The sequence below is a fragment of the Salmo salar genome, chromosome 07 (genome assembly GCF_965601325.2).
Source record: "Salmo salar chromosome 07, fSalSal1, whole genome shotgun sequence".
NCBI lineage: Eukaryota > Metazoa > Chordata > Actinopteri > Salmoniformes > Salmonidae > Salmo > Salmo salar.
Window position 1 is genome coordinate 1225808 of NC_138297.1, and position 21669 is coordinate 1247476.

At 46.7% G+C, this 21669-nt stretch overlaps 1 protein-coding gene across 1 annotated transcript in view; it reads left to right on the plus strand.

Moving 5' to 3' along the window:
* LOC123743722 (2-acylglycerol O-acyltransferase 2-A) overlaps positions 1-14124 on the plus strand; it is a 48494-nt gene extending 34370 nt beyond the window's left edge. The window contains exons 5-6 of the mRNA XM_082977287.1: positions 6559-6758; positions 13397-14124. Coding sequence (XP_082833413.1) covers positions 6559-6758; positions 13397-13551 — 355 coding nt within the window. The 3' untranslated portion in view covers positions 13552-14124. The remainder of the gene's footprint in view (positions 1-6558; positions 6759-13396) is intronic.
* The last annotated feature ends 7545 nt before the right edge of the window (positions 14125-21669 follow it).

A 21669-nucleotide genomic window follows, 5' to 3' on the forward strand; every position in this document is an offset into this window, starting at 1 on the left:
GACCACACTTCTTTATTTGAAGCACTGTACGTGGTCGACAAGGTATAGGGGCGCAGCCCTGAACGATTCTGCGGTGGTGTACACAAAATAAAAGAAACCACTGGCAGAAGGAAAAACTCAATACACGTTCTTACGAACACACAAAACCCGGACAAGCAACACAATCACGTACAACCACATACATCCTACGCTAACCTAAATAACCCCCCCTTACTAATGACTAACCCAAAACAGGTGTGTGCCTACCTAGACCTAACCAAACGAAAGTGAAACAAAAAGGGATCGATGGTAGCTAGTAGGCCGGCGACGACGACCGCCGAGCTCCGCCCGGCCGAGGAGGGGCGCCACCATCCGTCACTGTCGTGACACAGAGTTACCTCTGCTGCAGAGGATAAATTCATTAGATTTAACTGCACCTCAGATTGCAGCCCAACTAAATGCTTCACAGAGTTCATGTAACAGACACATCTCAACATCAACTGTTCAGAGGAGACTGCGTGAATCAGGCCTTCATGGTCGAATTGCTGCAAAGAAACCACTAATAAAGGACACCAATGAGAAGAAGAGTAGGTGAACGGATGATCTCCGCATGTGTGGTTCCCACCTTGAAGCATGGAGGAGGAGGTGTGATGGTGTGGTGGTGCTTTGCTGGTGACACTGTTGGTGATTTATTTAGAATTCAAGGCAGGCTTAACCAACATGGCTACCACAGCATTCTGCAGCGACACGCCATCCCATCTGGTTTGGGCTTAGTGGGACTATCATTTGTTTTTCAACAGGACAATGACCCAACACACCTCCAGGCTGTGTAAGGGCTATTTGACCAAGAAGAAGAGTGATGGAGTGCTGCTTCAGATGACCTTGCCTCCACAATCACCAGACCTCAACCCAATTGAGATGGTTTGGGATGAGTTGGACCGCAGAGTGAAGGAAAAGCAGCCAACAAGTGCTCAGCATAGGTGGGAACTCCTTCAAGACTGTTGGAAAAGCATTCCAGGTGAAGCTGGTTGAGAGAATTCCAAGACTGTGCAAAACTGTCATCAAGGCAAAGGGTGGCTACTTCTAAAATATAAAATATATTTTCATTTGTTTAACACTTTTTTGCTTACTACATTATTCCAAATGCGTTATTTCATAGTTTGATGTCTTCACTATTATGCTACAATGTAGAAAAGCCATGCATTACAGGCAACATCCACACCGAACTAAAGGCTAGAGCTGCCGCTTTCAAGGAGCGGGACGCTAATCCAGATGATTATAAAAAAATGCCCTCAGATAAATCATCAAACAGGCAAAGCCTCAATACAGTACTAACATTTAATCCAACTATACAGGCTCTGACGCTGGTCACATGTGGCAGGGCTTGCAAACTATTACGGATTATAAAGGGAAACCCAGTCGCAAGCTGCCCAGTGACGCGAGCCTACCAGACGAGCTAAATGCCTTTCATGCTCTCCTCGAGGCAAGCAACACTGAAGCATATAATACGAGACCCCTATCTGTTCTGGATGACTGTGTGATCACGCTCTCCATAGCTGATGTGAGACCGTTTAACAGGTCTACAGTCACAAGGCCGCGGGGCCAGACGGATTACCAGGACGTGTACTCAGAGCATGCGCTGACCAACTGGAAAGTGTCTTTACTGACATTTTCAACCTGTCCCTGACTGAGTCTGTAATACCTACATGTTTCAAGCAGACCACCATTTTCCCTGTGCCCAAGAAAGCGAAAGTAACCTGTCTAAATGACTACTTCCCCGTAGCACTCACCTCTGTAGCAATGAAGTCACTTGAAAGCGTGGTCAATCAACACCATCATTCCAGAAACCCTAGACCCACTCCAATTCGCATACCGCCCCAACAGATCCACAGGTGACGCAATCTGAAATGCACTCCACACTACCCTTTCCCACCTGGACAAAAGGAACACCTATGTGAGAATACTATTCATTTGGGGATCCCGAGTGGTACAGCGTTCTAAGGCACTGCCTCTCAGTGGTAGAGGCGTCACTACAGACCCTGGTTCAATTCCAGGCTGTATCACAACCGGTCGTGATTAGAAGTCCCATAGGTGCGGCGCACAATTGGACCAGCGTCGTCCGGGTTCGGGTTTTCCCGGGGTAGGCCGTCATTGTAAATAAGAAGTTGTTCTTAACTGACTTTTCTCGTTAAATAAAGGTTAAATAAAATACAATAAAAAAATGGTCTACAGCTCATCGTTCAACACCATAGTACCCACAAAGCTCATCACCAAGCTAAGGACCCTGAGACTAAACACCTTCACCTGCAACTGGATCCTGGACTTCTTGATGGGCCGCCCCCAGGTGGTAAGGGTAGGCAACAACACATCTGATCCTCAACACCGGGGCCCCTCCGGGGTGCGTGCTTAGTCCCCTCCTGTACTTCCTGTTCACCCACGATTGCGTAGCCAAACACAAATCCAACACCATCATCAAGTTTGTTGACGACACAACGGCGGTAGGCCTGATCACGACAACGATGAGACAGCCTATAGGGAGGAGGTCAGAGAAGTCCAGGACAACAACCTTTCTCTCAACGTGAGCAAGACAAAGGAGCTGATCGTGGACTACAGGAAAAGGAGGGCCGAAAATGACCAACAAACCATCATGGTCCAAACACACCAAGACAGTCGTGAGGGCACGATAACACCTATTCAGGAGACTGAAAAGATTTGTTATGCGTCCCCAGTTCTTGAAAAAGTTCTACAGCTGCACGATTGAGAGCATCCTGACCGATTGCATCATCGCCTGGTACGGCAACTGCTCGGCATCCGACCTTATGGCACTACAGAGGGTAGTGCATACGACCCAGTGCATCACTGCCAAGATCACTGCCAAGATAATCCATCCACCAAGCCTCCTGCCATCCAGGACCTCTATATTAGCCACTCATAGACTATCTGCTATCGCACGGCTAGCGGTTCCAGAGCACCAAGTCTAGGTCCAAAAGACTTCTTAACAGCTTCTACCTCCAAGCCATAAGACTGCTAAACAATTAATCAAATGGCCACCTGGACTATTTACATGGACCCCTCAACCCCTTTTTTTGTACCCTGCTGCTGCTCACTGTTTATTAACTCCTATAACTACTACCTACATGTACATATTACCTCAATTACCTCGACTAACCTGTACCCCGGCACATTGACTCTGTACCGGTACCCCCTATATATAGCCTCCACATTGACTCTGTACCGGTACCCCCTGTATATAGCCTCCACATTGACTCTGTACCGGTACCCCCTGTATATAGCCTCCACATTGACTCTGTACCGGTACCCCCTGTATATAGCCTCCACATTGACTCTGTACCGGTACCCCCTGTATATAGCCTCCACATTGACTCTGTACCGGTACCCCCTGTATATAGCCTCCACATTGACTCTGTACCGGTACCCCCTGTATATAGCCTCCACATTGACTCTGTACCGGTACCCCCTGTATATATATTAAAACTGCATGGTCGGTTATGGGCTTGTCAGTAAGCATTTCGCAATAAGTTCTACACCTGTTGTATTTGGTGCAAGTGACAAATAAACATTTGATTTGATTTTAAAGGCTCTGCACTGGCTGCCTGTGAGTTTTAGAATTAATTTTAAGATTCTTCCGTTGGTTTTTAAATCAGTCCATGATTGTGCACCACAATACATGTCAGACATGCTTTTAAGTTATGTTCCCAGTAGGTCCCTCAGGTCCTCTGGCACTGGACTTTTAACTATCCCAAAGCCTAGGACCAAAAGGCATGGAGAGGCAGCCTTTAGTTACTATGGGCCCCCAGCCTTTAGTTACTATGGGCCCCCAGCCTTTAGTTACTATGGGCCCCCAGCCATTAGTTATTATGGGCCCCCAGCCTTTAGTTACTATGCCCCCAGCCTTTAGTTACTATGGGCCCCCAGCCTTTAGTTACTATGGGCCCCCAGCCTTTAGTTACTATGGGCCCCCAGCCTTTAGTTACTATGGGCCCCCAGCCTTTAGTTACTATGGGCCCAGCCTTTAGTTACTATGGGCCCCCAGCCTTTAGTTACTATGCCCCCAGCCTTTAGTTACTATGGGCCCCCAGCCTTTAGTTACTATGCCCCCAGCCTTTAGTTACTATGGGCCCCCAGCCTTTAGTTACTATGGGCCCCCAGCCTTTAGTTACTATGGGCCCCCAGCCTTTAGTTACTATGGGCCCCCAGCCTTTAGTTACTATGGGCCCAGCCTTTAGTTACTATGGGCCCCCAGCCTTTAGTTACTATGCCCCCAGCCTTTAGTTACTATGGGCCCCCAGCCTTTAGTTACTATGCCCCCAGCCTTTAGTTACTATGGGCCCCCAGCCTTTAGTTACTATGGGCCCCCAGCCTTTAGTTACTATGGGCCCCAGCCTTTAGTTACTATGGGCCCCCAGCCTTTAGTTACTATGGGCCCCCAGCCTTTAGTTACTATGGGCCCCCAGCCTTTAGTTACTATGCCCCCAGCCTTTAGTTACTATGGGCCCCCAGCCTTTAGTTACTATGCCCCCAGCCTTTAGTTACTATGGGCCCCCAGCCTTTAGTTACTATGCCCCCAGCCTTTAGTTAATATGCCCCCAGCCTTTAGTTACTATGCCCCCAGCCTTTAGTTACTATGTCCCCAGCCTTTAGTTACTATGCCCCCAGCCTTTAGTTACTATGGGCCCCCAGCCTTTAGTTACTATGCCCCCAGCCTTTAGTTACTATGGGCCCCCAGCCTTTAGTTACTATGGGCCCCCAGCCTTTAGTTACTATGCCCCCAGCCTTTAGTTACTATGGGCCCAGCCTTTAGTTACTATGGGCCCCCAGCCTTTAGTTACTATGCCCCCAGCCTTTAGTTACTATGGGCCCCCAGTCTTTAGTTACTATGGGCCCCCAGCCTTTAGTTACTATGCCCCCAGCCTTTAGTTACTATGGGCCCCCAGCCTTTAGTTACTATGCCCCCAGCCTTTAGTTACTATGGGCCCCCAGCCTTTAGTTACTATGGCCCCAGCCTTTAGTTACTATGGGCCCCCAGCCTTTAGTTACTATGCCCCCAGCCTTTAGTTACTATGCCCCCAGCCTTTAGTTACTATGGGCCCCCAGCCTTTAGTTACTATGCCCCCAGCCTTTAGTTAATATGCCCCCAGCCTTTAGTTACTATGTCCCCAGCCTTTAGTTACTATGCCCCCAGCCTTTAGTTACTATGGGCCCCCAGCCTTTAGTTACTATGGGCCCAGCCTTTAGTTACTATGGGCCCCCAGCCTTTAGTTACTATGGGCCCCTAGCCTTTAGTTACTATGTCCCTAGCCTTTAGTTACTATGCCCCCAGCCTTTAGTTACTATGCCCCCAGCCTTTAGTTACTATGGCCCCAGCCTTTAGTTACTATGCCCCCAGCCTTTAGTTACTATGCCCCCAGCCTTTAGTTACTATGGGCCCCCAGCCTTTAGTTACTATGGGCCCCCAGCCTTTAGTTACTATGCCCCCAGCCTTTAGTTACTATGCCCCCATCCTTTAGTTACTATGTCCCCAGCCTTTAGTTACTATGGGCCCCCAGCCTTTAGTTACTATGCCCCCAGCCTTTAGTTACTATGCCCCCAGCCTTTAGTTACTATGGGCCCCCAGCCTTTAGTTACTATGGGCCCCCAGCCTTTAGTTACTATGCCCCCAGCCTTTAGTTACTATGGGCCCCCAGCCTTTAGTTACTATGGGCCCCCAGACTTTAGTTACTATGGGCCCCCAGGCTTTAGTTACTATGCCCCCAGCCTTTAGTTACTATGGGCCCCCAGCCTTTAGTTACTATGGCCCCCAGCCTTTAGTTACTATGGGCCCCCAGCCTTTAGTTACTATGGGCCCCCAGCCTTTAGTTACTATGCCCCCAGCCTTTAGTTACTATGGGCCCCCAGCCTTTAGTTACTATGCCCCCAGCCTTTAGTTACTATGCCCCCAGCCTTTAGTTACTATTGCCCCAGCCTTTAGTTACTATGCCCCCAGCCTTTAGTTACTATGCCCCCAGCCTTTAGTTACTATGCCCCCAGCCTTTAGTTACTGGGCCCCCAGCCTTTAGTTACTATGGGCCCAGCCTTTAGTTACTATGCCCCCAGCCTTTAGTTACTATGCCCCCAGCCTTTAGTTACTATGGGCCCAGCCTTTAGTTACTATGGCCCCAGCCTTTAGTTACTATGGGCCCCCAGCCTTTAGTTACTATGGCCCCAGCCTTTAGTTACTATGGCCCCAGCCTTTAGTTACTATGGGCCCAGCCTTTAGTTACTATGGGCCCAGCCTCCGGAATAGCCTGCCAGATAACCTGAGGGGCCCTACCTGGGGCCATTTTTAAAAGTGATCTTAAAACATACCTTTTTAGCTTTGATTTTCCTCAGGGTGCTTTTATTCATTCAGCTTTTATTGTTATTCTTTAGTTTTTTATCCTCTTACATTTGTTGTGTAGTATTGCATATTTTTTCTATGTTTTTTCATTTATGTTTTTTCCTGTGAAGCGCATTGCGATGAATCCATGCCTGAAATGTACAGTAGAAATAAAGCTAGCTTTTCTGTTACTGTATCTATAGGGCTCAGATAGTACCTGTGTTCTCCTTTGGGGAGAATGAGCTCTTCGACCAGATGACCAACCCTGCCGGCTCGCCGCTCCGCTGGCTACAGGACCACCTGCAAAGGCTCATGGGAGTGGCACTGCCGCTGTTCACCGGGAGAGGAGTGTTCCAGTACAGCTTTGGTCTACTGCCCTACAGACAGCCCATAAACACTGTTGGTACGAGACACACACACACTTTCTCCCCTATCTCTCCAGTGAGTATTTGTATTTATGATGGATCCCCATTAGTTCCTGCCAAGGCAGCGGCTACTCTTCCTGGGGTTTATTATGGATCCCCATTAGTTCCTGCCAAGGCAGCGGCTACTCTTCCTGGGGTTTATTATGGATCCCCATTAGTTCCTGCCAAGGCAGCGGCTACTCTTCCTGGGGTTTATTATGGATCCCCATTAGTTCCTGCCAAGAGGCAGCAGCTACTCTTCCTGGGGTTTATTATGGATCTCCATTAGTTCCTGCCAAAGCAGCAGCTACTCTTCCTGGGGTTTATTATGGATCCCCATTAGTTCCTGCCAAGGCAGCGGCTACTCTTCCTGGGGTTTATTATGGATCCCCATTAGTTCCTGCCAAGGCAGCAGCTACTCTTCCTGGGGTTTATTATGGATCCCCATTAGTTCCTGCCAAGGCAGCAGCTACTCTTCCTGGGGTTTATTATGGATCCCCATTAGTTCCTGTCAAGGCAGCAGCTACTCTTCCTGGGGTTTATTATGGATCCCCATTAGTTCCTGCCAAGGCAGCAGCTACTCTTCCTGGGGTTTATTATGGATCCCCATTAGTTCCTGCCAAGGCAGCAGCTACTCTTCCTGGGGTTTATTATGGATCCCCATTAGTTCCTGCCAAGGCAGCAGCTACTCTTCCTGGGGTTTATTATGGATCCCCATTAGTTCCTGTCAAGGCAGCAGCTACTCTTCCTGGGGTTTATTATGGATCCCCATTAGTTCCTGCCAAGGCAGCAGCTACTCTTCCTGGGGTTTATTATGGATCCCCATTAGTTCCTGTCAAGGCAGCAGCTACTCTTCCTGGGGTTTATTATGGATCCCCATTAGTTCCTGCCAAGGCAGCAGCTACTCTTCCTGGGGTTTATTATGGATCCCCATTAGTTCCTGCCAAGGCAGCAGCTACTCTTCCTGGGGTTTATTATGGATCCCCATTAGTTCCTGCCAAGGCAGCAGCTACTCTTCCTGGGGTTTATTATGGATCCCCATTAGTTCCTGTCAAGGCAGCAGCTACTCTTCCTGGGGTTTATTATGGATCCCCATTAGTTCCTGTCAAGGCAGCAGCTACTCTTCCTGGGGTTTATTATGTGATCCCCATTAGTTCCTGCCAAGGCAGCAGCTACTCTTCCTGGGGTTTATTATGGATCCCCATTAGTTCCTGCCAAGGCAGCAGCTACTCTTCCTGGGGTTTATTATGGATCCCCATTAGTTCCTGTCAAGGCAGCAGCTACTCTTCCTGGGGTTTATTATGGATCCCCATTAGTTCCTGTCAAGGCAGCAGCTACTCTTCCTGGGGTTTATTATGGATCCCCATTAGTTCCTGTCAAGGCAGCAGCTACTCTTCCTGGGGTTTATTATGGATCCCCATTAGTTCCTGTCAAGGCAGCAGCTACTCTTCCTGGGGTTTATTATGTGATCCCCATTAGTTCCTGCCAAGGCAGCAGCTACTCTTCCTGGGGTTTATTATGGATCCCCATTAGTTCCTGCCAAGGCAGCAGCTACTCTTCCTGGGGTTTATTATGGATCCCCATTAGTTCCTGTCAAGGCAGCAGCTACTCTTCCTGGGGTTTATTATGGATCCCCATTAGTTCCTGTCAAGGCAGCAGCTACTCTTCCTGGGGTTTATTATGGATCCCCATTAGTTCCTGTCAAGGCAGCAGCTACTCTTCCTGGGGTTTATTATGGGATACCCATTAGTTCCTGCCAAGGCAGCAGCTACTCTTCCTGGGGTTTATTATGGATCCCCATTAGTTCCTGTCAAGGCAGCAGCTACTCTTCCTGGGGTTTATTATGGATCCCCATTAGTTCCTGTCAAGGCAGCAGCTACTCTTCCTGGGGTTTATTATGGATCCCCATTAGTTCCTGCCAAAGCAGCAGCTACTCTTCCTGGGGTTTATTATGGATCCCCATTAGTTCCTGCCAAGGCAGCAGCTACTCTTCCTGGGGTTTATTATGGGATCCCAATTAGTTCCTGCCAAGGCTGCAGCTACTCTTCCTGGGGTTTATTATGGATCCCCATTAGTTCCTGCCAAGGCAGCAGCTACTCTTCCTGGGGTTTATTATGGATCCCCATTAGTTCCTGCCAAGGCAGCAGCTTCTCTTCCTGGGGTTTATTATGGATCCCCATTAGTTCCTGCCAAGGAAGCAGCTACTCTTCCTGGGGTTTATTATGGATCCCCATTAGTTCCTGCCAAGGCAGCAGCTACTCTTCCTGGGGTTTATTATGGATCCCCATTAGTTCCTGCCAAGGCAGCAGCTACTCTTCCTGGGGTTTATTATGGATCCCCATTAGTTCCTGTCAAGGCAGCAGCTACTCTTCCTGGGGTTTATTATGGATCCCCATTAGTTCCTGCCAAGGCAGCAGCTACTCTTCCTGGGGTTTATTATGGATCCCCATTAGTTCCTGCCAAGGCAGCAGCTACTCTTCCTGGGGTTTATTATGGATCCCCATTAGTTCCTGCCAAAGCAGCAGCTACTCTTCCTGGGGATTATTATGGGATCCCCATTAGTTCCTGCCAAAGCAGCAGCTACTCTTCCTGGGGTTTATTATGGATCCCCATTAGTTCCTGCCAAAGCAGCAGCTACTCATCCTGGGGTTTATTATGGGATCCCCATTAGTTCCTGCCAAAGCAGCAGCTACTCTTCCTGGGGTTTATTATGGATCCCCATTAGTTCCTGCCAAAGCAGCAGCTACTCTTCCTGGGGTTTATTATGGGATCTCCATTAGTTCCTGCCAAGGCAGCAGCTACTCTTCCTGGGGTTTATTATGGATCCCCATTAGTTCCTGCCAAGGCAGCAGCTACTCTTCCTGGGGTTTATTATGGATCCCCATTAGTTCCTGCCAAGGCAGCAGCTACTCTTCCTGGGGTTTATTATGGATCCCCATTAGTTCCTGCCAAGGCAGCGGCTACTCTTCCTGGGGTTTATTATCGATCACCATTAGTTCCTGTCAAGGCAGCGGCTACTCTTCCTGGGGTTTATTATGGATCCCCATTAGTTCCTGCCAAGGCAGCGGCTACTCTTCCTGGGGTTTATTATGGATCCCCATTAGTTCCTGCCAAGGCAGCGGCTACCCTTCCTGGGGTTTATTATGGATCCCCATTAGTTCCTGCCAAGGCAGCGGCTACTCTTCCTGGGGTTTATTATGGATCCCCATTAGTTCCTGCCAAGGCAGCAGCTACTCTTCCTGGGGTTTATTATGGATCCCCATTAGTTCCTGCCAAGGCAGCAGCTACTCTTCCTGGGGTTTATTATGGATCCCCATTAGTTCCTGCCAAGGCAGCAGCTACTCTTCCTGGGGTTTATTATGGATCCCCATTAGTTCCTGCCAAGGCAGCAGCTACTCTTCCTGGGGTTTATTATGGATCCCCATTAGTTCCTGCCAAGGCAGCAGCTACTCTTCCTGGGGTTTATTATGGATCCCCATTAGCAGCTACTCTTCCAGGGGTTTATTATGGATCCCCATTAGCAGCTACTCTTCCTGGGGTTTATAATGGATCCCCATTAGTTCCTGCCAAGGCAGCAGCTACTCTTCCTGGGGTTTATTATGGATCCCCATTAGTTCCTGCCAAGGCAGCAGCTACTCTTCCTGGGGTTTATTATGGATCCCCATTAGTTCCTGCCAAGGCAGCAGCTACTCTTCCTGGGGTTTATTATGGATCCCCATTAGTTCCTGCCAAGGCAGCAGCTACTCTTCCTGGGGTTTATTATGGATCCCCATTAGTTCCTGTCAAGGCAGCAGCTACTCTTCCTGGGGTTTATTATGGATCCCCATTAGTTCCTGCCAAGGCAGCAGCTACTCTTCCTGGGGTTTATTATGGGATCCCCATTAGTTCCTGCCAAGGCAGCAGCTACTCTTCCTGGGGTTTATTATGGATCCCCATTAGTTCCTGCCAAGGCAGCAGCTACTCTTCCTGGGGTTTATTATGGATCCCCATTAGCAGCTACTCTTCCTGGGGTATATTATGGATCCCCATTAGCAGCTACTCTTCCTGGGGTTTATTATGGATCCCCATTAGTTCCTGCCAAGGCAGCAGCTACTCTTCCTGGGGTTTATTATGGATCCCCATTAGTTCCTGCCAAGGCAGCAGCTACTCTTCCTGGGGTTTATTATGGATCCCCATTAGTTCCTGCCAAGGCAGCAGCTTCTCTTCCTGTGGTTTATTATGGATCCCCATTAGTTCCTGCCAAGGCAGCAGCTACTCTTCCTGGGGTTTATTATGGATCCCCATTAGTTCCTGCCAAGGCAGCAGCTACTCCTCCTGGGGTTTATTATGGATCCCCATTAGTTCCTGCCAAGGCAACAGCTACTCTTCCTGGGGTTTATTATGGATCCCCATTAGTTCCTACCAAGGCAGCAGCTACTCTTCCTGGGGTTTATTATGGATCCCCATTAGTTCCTGCCAAGGCAGCAGCTACTCTTCCTGGGGTTTATTATGGATCCCCATTAGTTCCTGTCAAGGCAGCAGCTACTCTTCCTGGGGTTTATTATGGATCCCCATTAGTTCCTGCCAAGGCAGCAGCTACTCTTCCTGGGGTTTATTATGGATCCCCATTAGTTCCTGCCAAGGCAGCAGCTACTCTTCCTGGGGTTTATTATGGATCCCCATTAGTTCCTGCCAAGGCAGCAGCTACTCTTCCTGGGGTTTATTATGGATCCCCATTAGTTCCTGCCAAGGCAGCAGCTTCTCTTCCTGGGGTTTATTATGGATCCCCATTAGTTCCTGCCAAGGCAGCAGCTTCTCTTCCTGGGGTTTATTATGGATCCCCATTAGTTCTTGCCAAGGCAGCAGCTTCTCTTCCTGGGGTTTATTATGGATCCCCATTAGTTCCTGCCAAGGCAGCAGCTACTCTTCCTGGGGTTTATTATGGATCCCCATTAGTTCCTGCCAAGGCAGCAGCTACTCTTCCTGGGGTTTATTATGGATCCCCATTAGTTCCTGCCAAGGCACCAGCTACTCTTCCTGGGGTTTATTATGGATCCCCATTAGTTCCTGCCAAGGCAGCAGCTACTCTTCCTGGGGTTTATTATGGATCCCCATTAGTTCCTGCCAAGGCAGCAGCTACTCTTCCTGGGGTTTATTATGGATCCCCATTAGTTCCTGCCAAGGCAGCAGCTACTCTTCCTGGGGTTTATTACGGATCCCCATTAGTTCCTGCCAAGGCAGCAGCTACTCTTCCTGGGGTTTAATATGGATCCCCATTAGTTCCTGTCAAGGCAGCAGCTACTCTTCCTGGGGTTTATTATGGATCCCCATTAGTTCCTGCCAAGGCAGCAGCTACTCTTCCTGGGGTTTATTATGGGATCCCCATTAGTTCCTGCCAAGGCAGCAGCTACTCTTCCTGGGGTTTATTATGGATCCCCATTAGTTCCTGCCAAGGCAGCAGCTACTCTTCCTGGGGTTTATTATGGATCCCCATTAGCAGCTACTCTTCCTGGGGTTTATTATGGATCCCCATTAGTTCCTGCCAAGGCAGCAGCTACTCTTCCTGGGGTTTATTATGGATCCCCATTAGTTCCTGCCAAGGCAGCAGCTACTCTTCCTGGGGTTTATTATGGATCCCCATTAGTTCCTGCCAAGACAGCAGCTTCTCTTCCTGGGGTTTATTATGGATCCCCATTAGTTCCTGCCAAGGCAGCAGCTTCTCTTCCTGGGGTTTATTATGGATCCCCATTAGTTCCTGCCAAGGCAGCAGCTTCTCTTCCTGGGGTTTATTATGGATCCCCATTAGTTCTTGCCAAGGCAGCAGCTACTCTTCCTGGGGTTTATTATAGATCCTCATTAGTTCCTGCCAAGGCAGCAGCTACTCTTCCTTACATATTTAAGCACTTACATTACATATAAAACAAGAGATAAAACAGTTCATCATATAACATTATTTCACCACTACATGTCTACAATACAACATGTATAATACCACCATACAACAATATCACAATGTATGCATGTGTCTGTACCTGTGCATGTCTCTTCACAGTCCCTGCTGTTCCATAAAGTGTATTTTTACCAGTTTTTTCAAATCTGATTCTACTGCTGCATCAGTTACCTGATGTGGAATAGAGTTCCATGTAGTCATGGCTCTATGTAGTACTGTGCTCCTCCCATAGTCTGTTCTGGACTTGGGGACTGGGAAGAGACCTCTGGTGGCGAAGTCTTGTGGGGTATGGATGGGTGTCTGAGCTGTGTGCCAGTAGTTTAAACAGACAGCTCGATACATTCAGCTTGTCAACACCTCTTACAAAAACAAGTAATGAGGAAGTCAATCTCTCTTCCACTTTGATCCATGAGAGATTGACATGCATGTCATTAATGTTAGCTCTCTGTGTACTTTTAAGGACCAGCCGTGCTGCCCTGTTCTGAGACAACTGCAATTTTCCCAAGTTCCTCTTTGTGGCACCTGACCATCCCAGTGGGTTATATAGAGATAAATATGGATGAAACCTCTTCCTCGCTCCTTCCATATCTCTACCCCCCCTCTCACTCCTCTCTCTCTCTCTCTCATCTCTCTCTCTCCAGTGGGTAGGCCTATTCCAGTGGTCCAGACCCTCTCTCATCTCTCTCTCTCTCTCTCCCCCCCCCCCAGTGGGTAGGCCTATTCCAGTGATCCAGACCCCCTCTCCCACTAAGGATGATATAGACTGTCTCCATTCTCTCTACCTGGAGGGCCTCACTACGGTGTTTGAAGACAACAAGGACAACTACGGCATTGCACCAGAAAAACACCTCCATTTCATCTAGACACACATCTGTGTGAAGAGTTGTTCACACATATAATCAGAAGAAAAATAAGACTTACAGATTAACCCAAAGATGCTGCAACACCTTCTAGGTCAGAGTTCTAGCTGAAGGGTTCTGTATTGTTTTATAAAACATCCCAATATGTTGCACAGCGTTCGATTTGCCTGCTGTGGGGCAAGGAGACCCCCAGCTCTGCTAAAACCACTGACAACTGCGTGCCATTTTCAAGGAATTGTTAAATAAATGTTGTAATATCAGCATGTCTTGAAGAGCTTAGTCAGAACAGCACATGTCTGATTACTCCATGCAAAACCCATTGCACACATGTAGCACTATCATCAGAGTTATACAGCAAGTAACTGCATGCTTTCATGATCAGGTAACATCAATGATCATGTAGTTTCAGATACGGGAGGGTAGCCTATCGATATCTCAATATTGGCAACCGTTAATTGGATATTTGAGTGATATGAAATACACTGAACAAAAATATAATCGCAACATATAAAGTGTTGGTCCAATGTTTCATGAGCTGAAATAAAAGATTCCAGAAATGTTCCATACAAACAAAAATATTATTTCTCTCAAATGTTGTGGACAAATGTGTTTACCTCCCTGTAAGTGAGTATTTTTCATTTGCCAAGATAATCCATCCATCTCTCAGGTGTATCATATCAAGAAACGGATTAAACGGCATGATAATTACTCAGGTAAAATGGCGCCAGAAGAAACGGATTAAACGGAGTGATAATTACTCAGGTAAAATGGCGCCAGAAGAAACGGCAGCAGTCTTACGGGCGCCCAACCAGTTGTGCTATTATGTGGTTATTTTCACGTTATTTGTAACTTATTTTGTACATAATGTTTCTGCCACCGTATCTTACGGCAGAAAAGAGCTTCTGGATATCAGGACAGAGATCACTCACCTCGGATCAGACAAAGATGTTTTCTTCAACAAGCAGGACGCACAGGATGTACTTCAGACACCCGACAAGGCCGACATCCCCGTCAGAGGAAGAGACGCAGGTACAGAGGACACAGAGCAGGGTGCCTCGTAAGGATCCGCAGACGGCGAGTGGGAAAGCTGCCGTTAGCATCAATATTACTCGCCAACGTGCAATCTTGGACAATAAATTAGACGAGGTACGATCACGAATATCCTACCAACGGGACATCAGAAACTGTAACATCTTATGTTTCACGGAATCATGCTGAATGATGACATGGATATTGAGCTAGCGGGATATACGCTGCACCGGCTAGATAGAACAGCACACTCCGATAAGACGAGGGGGGCGGTCTGTGCATATATGTAAACAACAGCTGGTGCACAAAATCTAAGGAAGTCTCTAGATTTTGCTCGCCTGAAGTAGAGTATCTTATGATAAGCCGTAGACCACACTATTTGCCAAGAGAGTTTTCATCCATACTTTTCGTGGCTGTTTATTTACCACCACAGACAGATGCTGGCACTAAGACCGCACTCAGCCAGCTGTATAAGGAAATAAACAAACTGGAAACCACTCACCCAGAGGCGGCGCTCCTAGTGGCCGGAGACTTTAATGCAGGGAAACTTAAATCAGTCTTACTAAATTTCTATCAAAATGTTAAATGGGCAACCAGAGGGGGATAAAATCTAGAAATAAAAAATTATTATTATTTCACCTCTATTTAACCAGGTAGGCCAGTTGAGAACAAGTTCTCATTTACAACTGAAACCTGGCCAAGATAAAGCAAAGCAGTTCGACACAAACAACAACACAGAGTTACACATGGAATAAACAACAACACAGAAATACAACACATGGAATAAACAAATGTATAGTCAATAACACAATAGAAAAAGTCTATATACAGTGTGTTCAAATGGCGTCAGGAGGTAAGGCAATAAATAGGCCATAGTAGTGAAGTAATTAGAATTTAGCAAATTAACACTGGAGTGATAGATGAGCAGATGATGATGTGCAAGTAGAAATACTGGTGTGCAAAAGAGCAGAAAGTAAATAAAAACAATATGGGGATGAGGTAGGTAGATTGGGTGGGCAATTTACAGATGGGCTGTGTACAGCTGCAGCGATTGGTTAGCTGCTCAGATAGCTGGTGCTTAAAGTTAGTCTCCAACTTCAGCGATTTTTGCAATTCGTTCCAGTCATTGGCAGCAGAGAACTGGAAGGAAAGGCGGCCAAAGGAAGAATTGGCTTTGGGGATGACCAGTGAAATATACCTGCTGGAGCGCGTGCTACGGGTGGGTGTTGCTATGGTGACCAGTGAGCTGAGATAAGGCGGGGCTTTACCTAGCAAAGACTTATAGATGACCTGGAGCAAGTGGGTTTGGCGACGAATATGTAGTGAGGGCCAGCTGACGAGAGCGTACAGGTCGCAGTGGTGGGTGGTGCATGGGGCTTTGGTGACAAAATGGATGGCACTGTGATAGACTTTACAAAATAGCCTCCAACACTCTACTCAGCAAATTGGATGCAGTCTATCACAGTGCCATCCGTTTTTTTTTGTTGCACTCAATGTATATAGACTTTTTCTATTGCATTATTGACTGTATGTTTGTTTATTCCATGTGTAACTCTGTGTTGTTGTTTGTGTCACACTGATTTACTTTATCTTGGGCAGGTCACAGTTGTAAATGAGAACTTGTTCTCAACTAGCCTACCTGGTTAAATAAAGGTGAAATAAAAATTAAATTAAAATTTGATTTGACAGTTGCACCTTGTGTTAGGACCAATAAAATACCTCTAAAATGTGCAGTTTTGTCTCACAACACAATGCCACAGCTGTCTCAAGTTTTGAGTGAGCGTGCAATTGGCATGCTGACACCAGGAATGTCCCCCAGAGCTGTTGCCATTTCTCTACCATAAGCAGTTTTAGAGAATTTGGCAGTATGTCCACCTGGCCTCACAGCGGCAGACCACATGTATGGTGTGGTGTGGGCGAGCGGTGTGCTGATGACATTGTAAACAGAGTGCCCCGTGGTGGTGGGGTTATGGTATGGGCCCCATGGTGGAGGTAGGGTTATGGTATGGGCCCCATGGTGGAGGTGGGGTTATGGTATGGGCCCCATGGTGGAGGTAGGGTTATGGTATGGGCCCCATGGTGGAGGTGGGGTTATGGTATGGGCCCCATGGTGGAGGTAGGGTTATGGTATGGGCCCCATGGTGGAGGTAGGGTTATGGTATGGGCCCCATGGTGGAGGTAGGGTTGTGGTATGGGCCCCATGGTGGAGGTAGGTTTATGGTATGGGCCCCATGGTGGAGGTGGGGTTATGGTATGGGCCCCATGGTGGAGGTAGGGTTATGGTATGGGCCCCATGGTGGAGGTGGGGTTATGGTATGGGCCCCATGGTGGAGGTGGGGTTATGGTATGGGGCAGGCATAAGCTACGGACAATGAACACAATTACATTTTATCGATGGCAATTTGAATGCACAGCGATACCGTGACGAGATCCAGAGGCCCATTGTCGTGCCATTCATCCACCACCATCACCTCATGTTTCAGCATGATAATACACGGCCCCATGTCGCAAGGATCTGCACACAATTCCTGGAAGCTGAAAATGTCCCAGTTCTTCCATAGCCTGCATACTCACCAGACATGTTACCAATTGAGCATGTTTGGGATGCTCTGGATCAACGTGTACGACAGCGTGCTCCAGTTCCCGCCAAGGTATCTGTGACCAACAGATGCATCTCTGAATTCCCAGTCATGTGAAATCCATAGATTAGGGCCTATGAATTTATTTCAATTGACTGATTTCCTTATAAGAACTGTAACTTGAAATTGTTGCATGTTACCATTATAATGTGGTTTAGTATAAAAGCCTAACCAGTATTTTGTGATTTAGGTTCATTTCCTTTATGGGCACATTGCCGATGTTGTTAATGTTTACTTTGCTACCGGTAGAAACTCTGTACAGTTAGTACCTAATGTACTTTCTTTCTCCAACCAACGTAGGCCTAGTTATCAAGTTAGCTGATATTATCGCCTTTTCAACATTGTTTTAAAGAGTGTTTAATCACGATTGCCGCTGACAGACATGACAGGCTACATTGATTGATGGACCACGCCAAATTGGCTAGCTAGCTAATAACAATGCAATGCCATGCTGCGGGCCCACAGAGAAAAACTGGAGAGTGCCTTCACAGCAGCCAACCTTAGGCTAGCCTGGCAAACCATGAAGGGTATGGCCGGCATGTCGGCACCCCGCTAACATATGGAATTGTTTTAAGATGGTTATACCAAGGCTCATTTAGCTATTTGATTTTTTTTTATTTAATACCCCTTAAGGTATCAAAAAAAGGATACGAAAAGGATTTGATGAAACATTGAATTCGGTCATATTGCTATTATCCCATAGAAATGTATTGAATAACAGATTCAATACATGGAACAACAGACAGTACCCCAACAAATCTAAAGGAAGTTTGTTGTGAAGTGTCTGAGGGATGTAAGAAAGATCAGGAAACTATTTTATTTTTATAACAACTATTTAACCTCGAATTTTACGCAGTAAACTACTTCCATACAGTGGTGCAACTTTGGTTTTAGAAGTGAGGGGGACATATAATATATATGTATATATATATATACATACAGTACCAGTCAAAAGTTTGGACATACCTACTCATTCAAGGGTTATTCTTTATTTTTACTATTTTCTACATGGTAGAATAATAGCGAAGACATCAAAACTATGAAATAACACATATGGAATCATGTAGTAAGCAAAAAAGTGTTAAATGAAAATATATTTTATAAGTTGCCACCCATTGCCTTGATGACAGCTTTGCACACTCTTGGCATTCTCTCAACCAGCTTCATGAGGTAGTCACCTGGAATGCATTTCAATTAACAGGTGTGCCTTGTTAAAAGTTAATTTGTGGAATTTCTTTCCTTCTTAATGCATTTGAGGCAGTTGTGTTGTGACAAGGTAGGGGGGATATACAGAAGATAGCCCTTTTTGGTAAAAGACAAAGTCCATATTACGGCAAGAACAGGTCAAATAAGCAAAGAGAAACGACAGTCCATCATTAATTTAAGACATGTAGGTCAGTCAACATGTAAAATTTTGAAAGCCGTCATTGTAAATAAAAGTTTGTTCTTAACTGACTTGCCCAGTCCACCTTCACAGTCCACCCATCCATACCCCACAAGACATGCCACCAGAGGTCTGTTTGAACTACTGTCACACAGCTCAGACACCCATCCATACCCCACAAGACATGCCACCAGAGGTCTGTTTAAACTACTGGCACACAGCTCAGACACCCCATACATACCCCACAAGACATGCCACCAGAGGTCTGTCTAAACTACTGGCACACAGCTCAGACACCCCATACATACCCCACAAGACATGCCACCAGAGGTCTGTTTAAACTACTGGCACACAGCTCAGACACCCATACATACCCCACAAGACATGCCACCAGAGGTCTCTTCACAGTGCCCAAGTCCAGAACAGACTATGGGAGGAGCACAGTACTGCATAGAGACATGACTACATGGAACTCTATTCCACATCAGGTAACTGATGCAGCAGGAGAATTAGATTTAAAAAAATATATATATTAAAAAAACACCTTACAGGGAGGACTGTGAAGCAACACAAACACAGACACACGCACACACACACACACACACACACACACACACACACACACACACACCACACACACACACACACACACACACACACACACACACACACACACACACACACACACACACACACACACACGCACCATACACACACATAGATTTAGTACTGTAGATATGTGGTAGTGGTGGAGTAGGGGCCTGAGGGCACACAGTGTGTTGTGAAATCTGTGAATGTATTGTAATGTTTTTTAAATTGTATAAACTGCCTTAATTTTGCTGGACCCCAGGAAGAGTAGCTGCTGCCTTGGCAGGAACTAATGGGGATCCATAATAAACCCCAGGAAGAGTAGCTGCTGCCTCGGCAGGAACTAATGGGGATCCATAATAAACCCCAGGAAGAGTAGCTGCTGCCTTGGCAGGAACTAATGGGGATCCATAATAAACCCCAGGAAGAGTAGCTGCTGCCTTGGCAGGAACTAATGGGGATCCATAATAAACCCCAGGAAGAGTAGCTGCTGCCTTGGCAGGAACTAATGGGGATCCATAATAAACCCCAGGAAGAGTAGCTGCTGCCTTGGCAGGAACTAATGGGGATCCATAATAAACCCCAGGAAGAGTAGCTGCTGCCTTGGCAGGAACTAATGGGGATCCATAATAAACCCCATGAAGAGTAGCTGCTGCCTTGGCAGGAACTAATGGGGATCCATAATAAACCCCAGGAAGAGTAGCTGCTGCCTTGGCAGGAACTAATGGGGATCCATAATAAATACAAATACAAATGTGTCTAAAAAAATGTAATTGATGGTTAAAGTAATTGAACCATTGTCAAATGCACCGTTAAAGATGCACTATGCAGAAATCGCTCTGCCATTTCCTGGTTAATAAAATTGTAATAGTTCGCCTAATTTAAGTTTATGTGACAAAACAAGCCGTCATTGTGTAGATAATCATTGTACCATCTAAACCGCTGGTGAATATATTTTCCATATACAAAAATATTGTAGTTTCAGCTGTACAAAACTGTAAGTAAAAGACATAAAAACTAAACTTCAGAACAGGAAGCATAGAAATAGAGCACATAGAACAGATCTAACACTTCTTAGACTTGCTTTCAATGCGAATGAAAGAGCTATAATTCACATTTCTATGTGAATTTGGTCAGATTACCCAAAAAGTTACATATTGTATCTTTAATTGGTTTAAGAATTTAAAGTGTTTTTTGATGTGAACCGTTTGTGAACTCGTTTTTGCCATTGGGCACCAGACTCCAGAGTCCTTTATTTCAGAGTTGTGTCAATGAGGTGGTCGGATTTAAATTGGCTACCATTTATCACATAGTTGGTGTGGGCTGAAATGTGTAGGCTGAAATGTGTAGGCTGAAATGTGTAGGCTAAAATGTGTAGTCTGAAATGTGTAGGCTAAAATGTGTAGGCTGAAATGTGTAGGCTGAAATGTGTCATCAAAAAACACGGCAGACATTGTATGAATTAAACAAATGTATATCTTCATTCTCAGCTACAATTATTTGAATGATTCAATGGGTGTTTTGTGCACAAAAGTGATGACTAAAGTGTCTTATTAGGAATATTCAAATCTGACTTCTCTAAGTGGCCATGTTTGTAAATGGTCTTTCTGGGCATCAGTTAAACTGCAGCGCTGAAGCAAAAATGTAGGAGCCGTCGAAACCGTGCTTCTAGACAGGTGTTGTGCCGAAAATCTCCCCCCTGCCATAATTCTCTCACCAGGTAGGCTAGTTGAGAACAAGTCCTTTATTTAACCAGGTAGGCTAGTTGAGAACAAGTCCTTTATTTAACCAGGTAGGCTAGTTGAGAACAAGTCCTTTATTTAACCAGGTAGGCCAGTTGAGAACAAGTCCTTTATTTAACCAGGTAGGCTAGTTGAGAACAAGTCCTTTATTTAACCAGGTAGGCTAGTTGAGAACAAGTCCTTTATTTAACCAGGTAGACTAGTTGAGAACAAGTTCTCATTTACAACTGCGACCTGGCCAAGATAAAGCAAAGCAGTGTGACACAAACAACAACACAGAGTTACACATGGAATAAACTAACATTCATTGCTGCCACTTGCTTGCTAGTTGAGATTTCTGCTCTTCATTCCGTTGTCAGTTTAGCCAACATTTCACTCATCTTAGTAACAGAAAGCATTTTTGTCTGCAGTTTTCGGTTTGGCTATTTGTTTCATGTGTATGTCGCGGTTCTAGCTTGTATGGCGTTCTGGGCGAACCTCCCCTTCAGCGCTCGCCGGCCCGCACCCGGTGCCCCCTTGCCCTGGCCAACCCCCCCCCCCCCCCCGCACCCGGTGCCCCCTTGCCCTGGCGCCCGCCGGCCCGCACCCGGTGCCCCCTTGCCCTGGCGGGCCTCCCCCCCGCCGGCCCGCACCCGCCCCAGGCGGACCTCCCCCCCGCCGGTCCGCGCCCGCCCCTGGCGGCAAGATGCCCATGTCGCCTGCACCTAAATCCTTCACCGATTTTGTATTAGTCTATAAA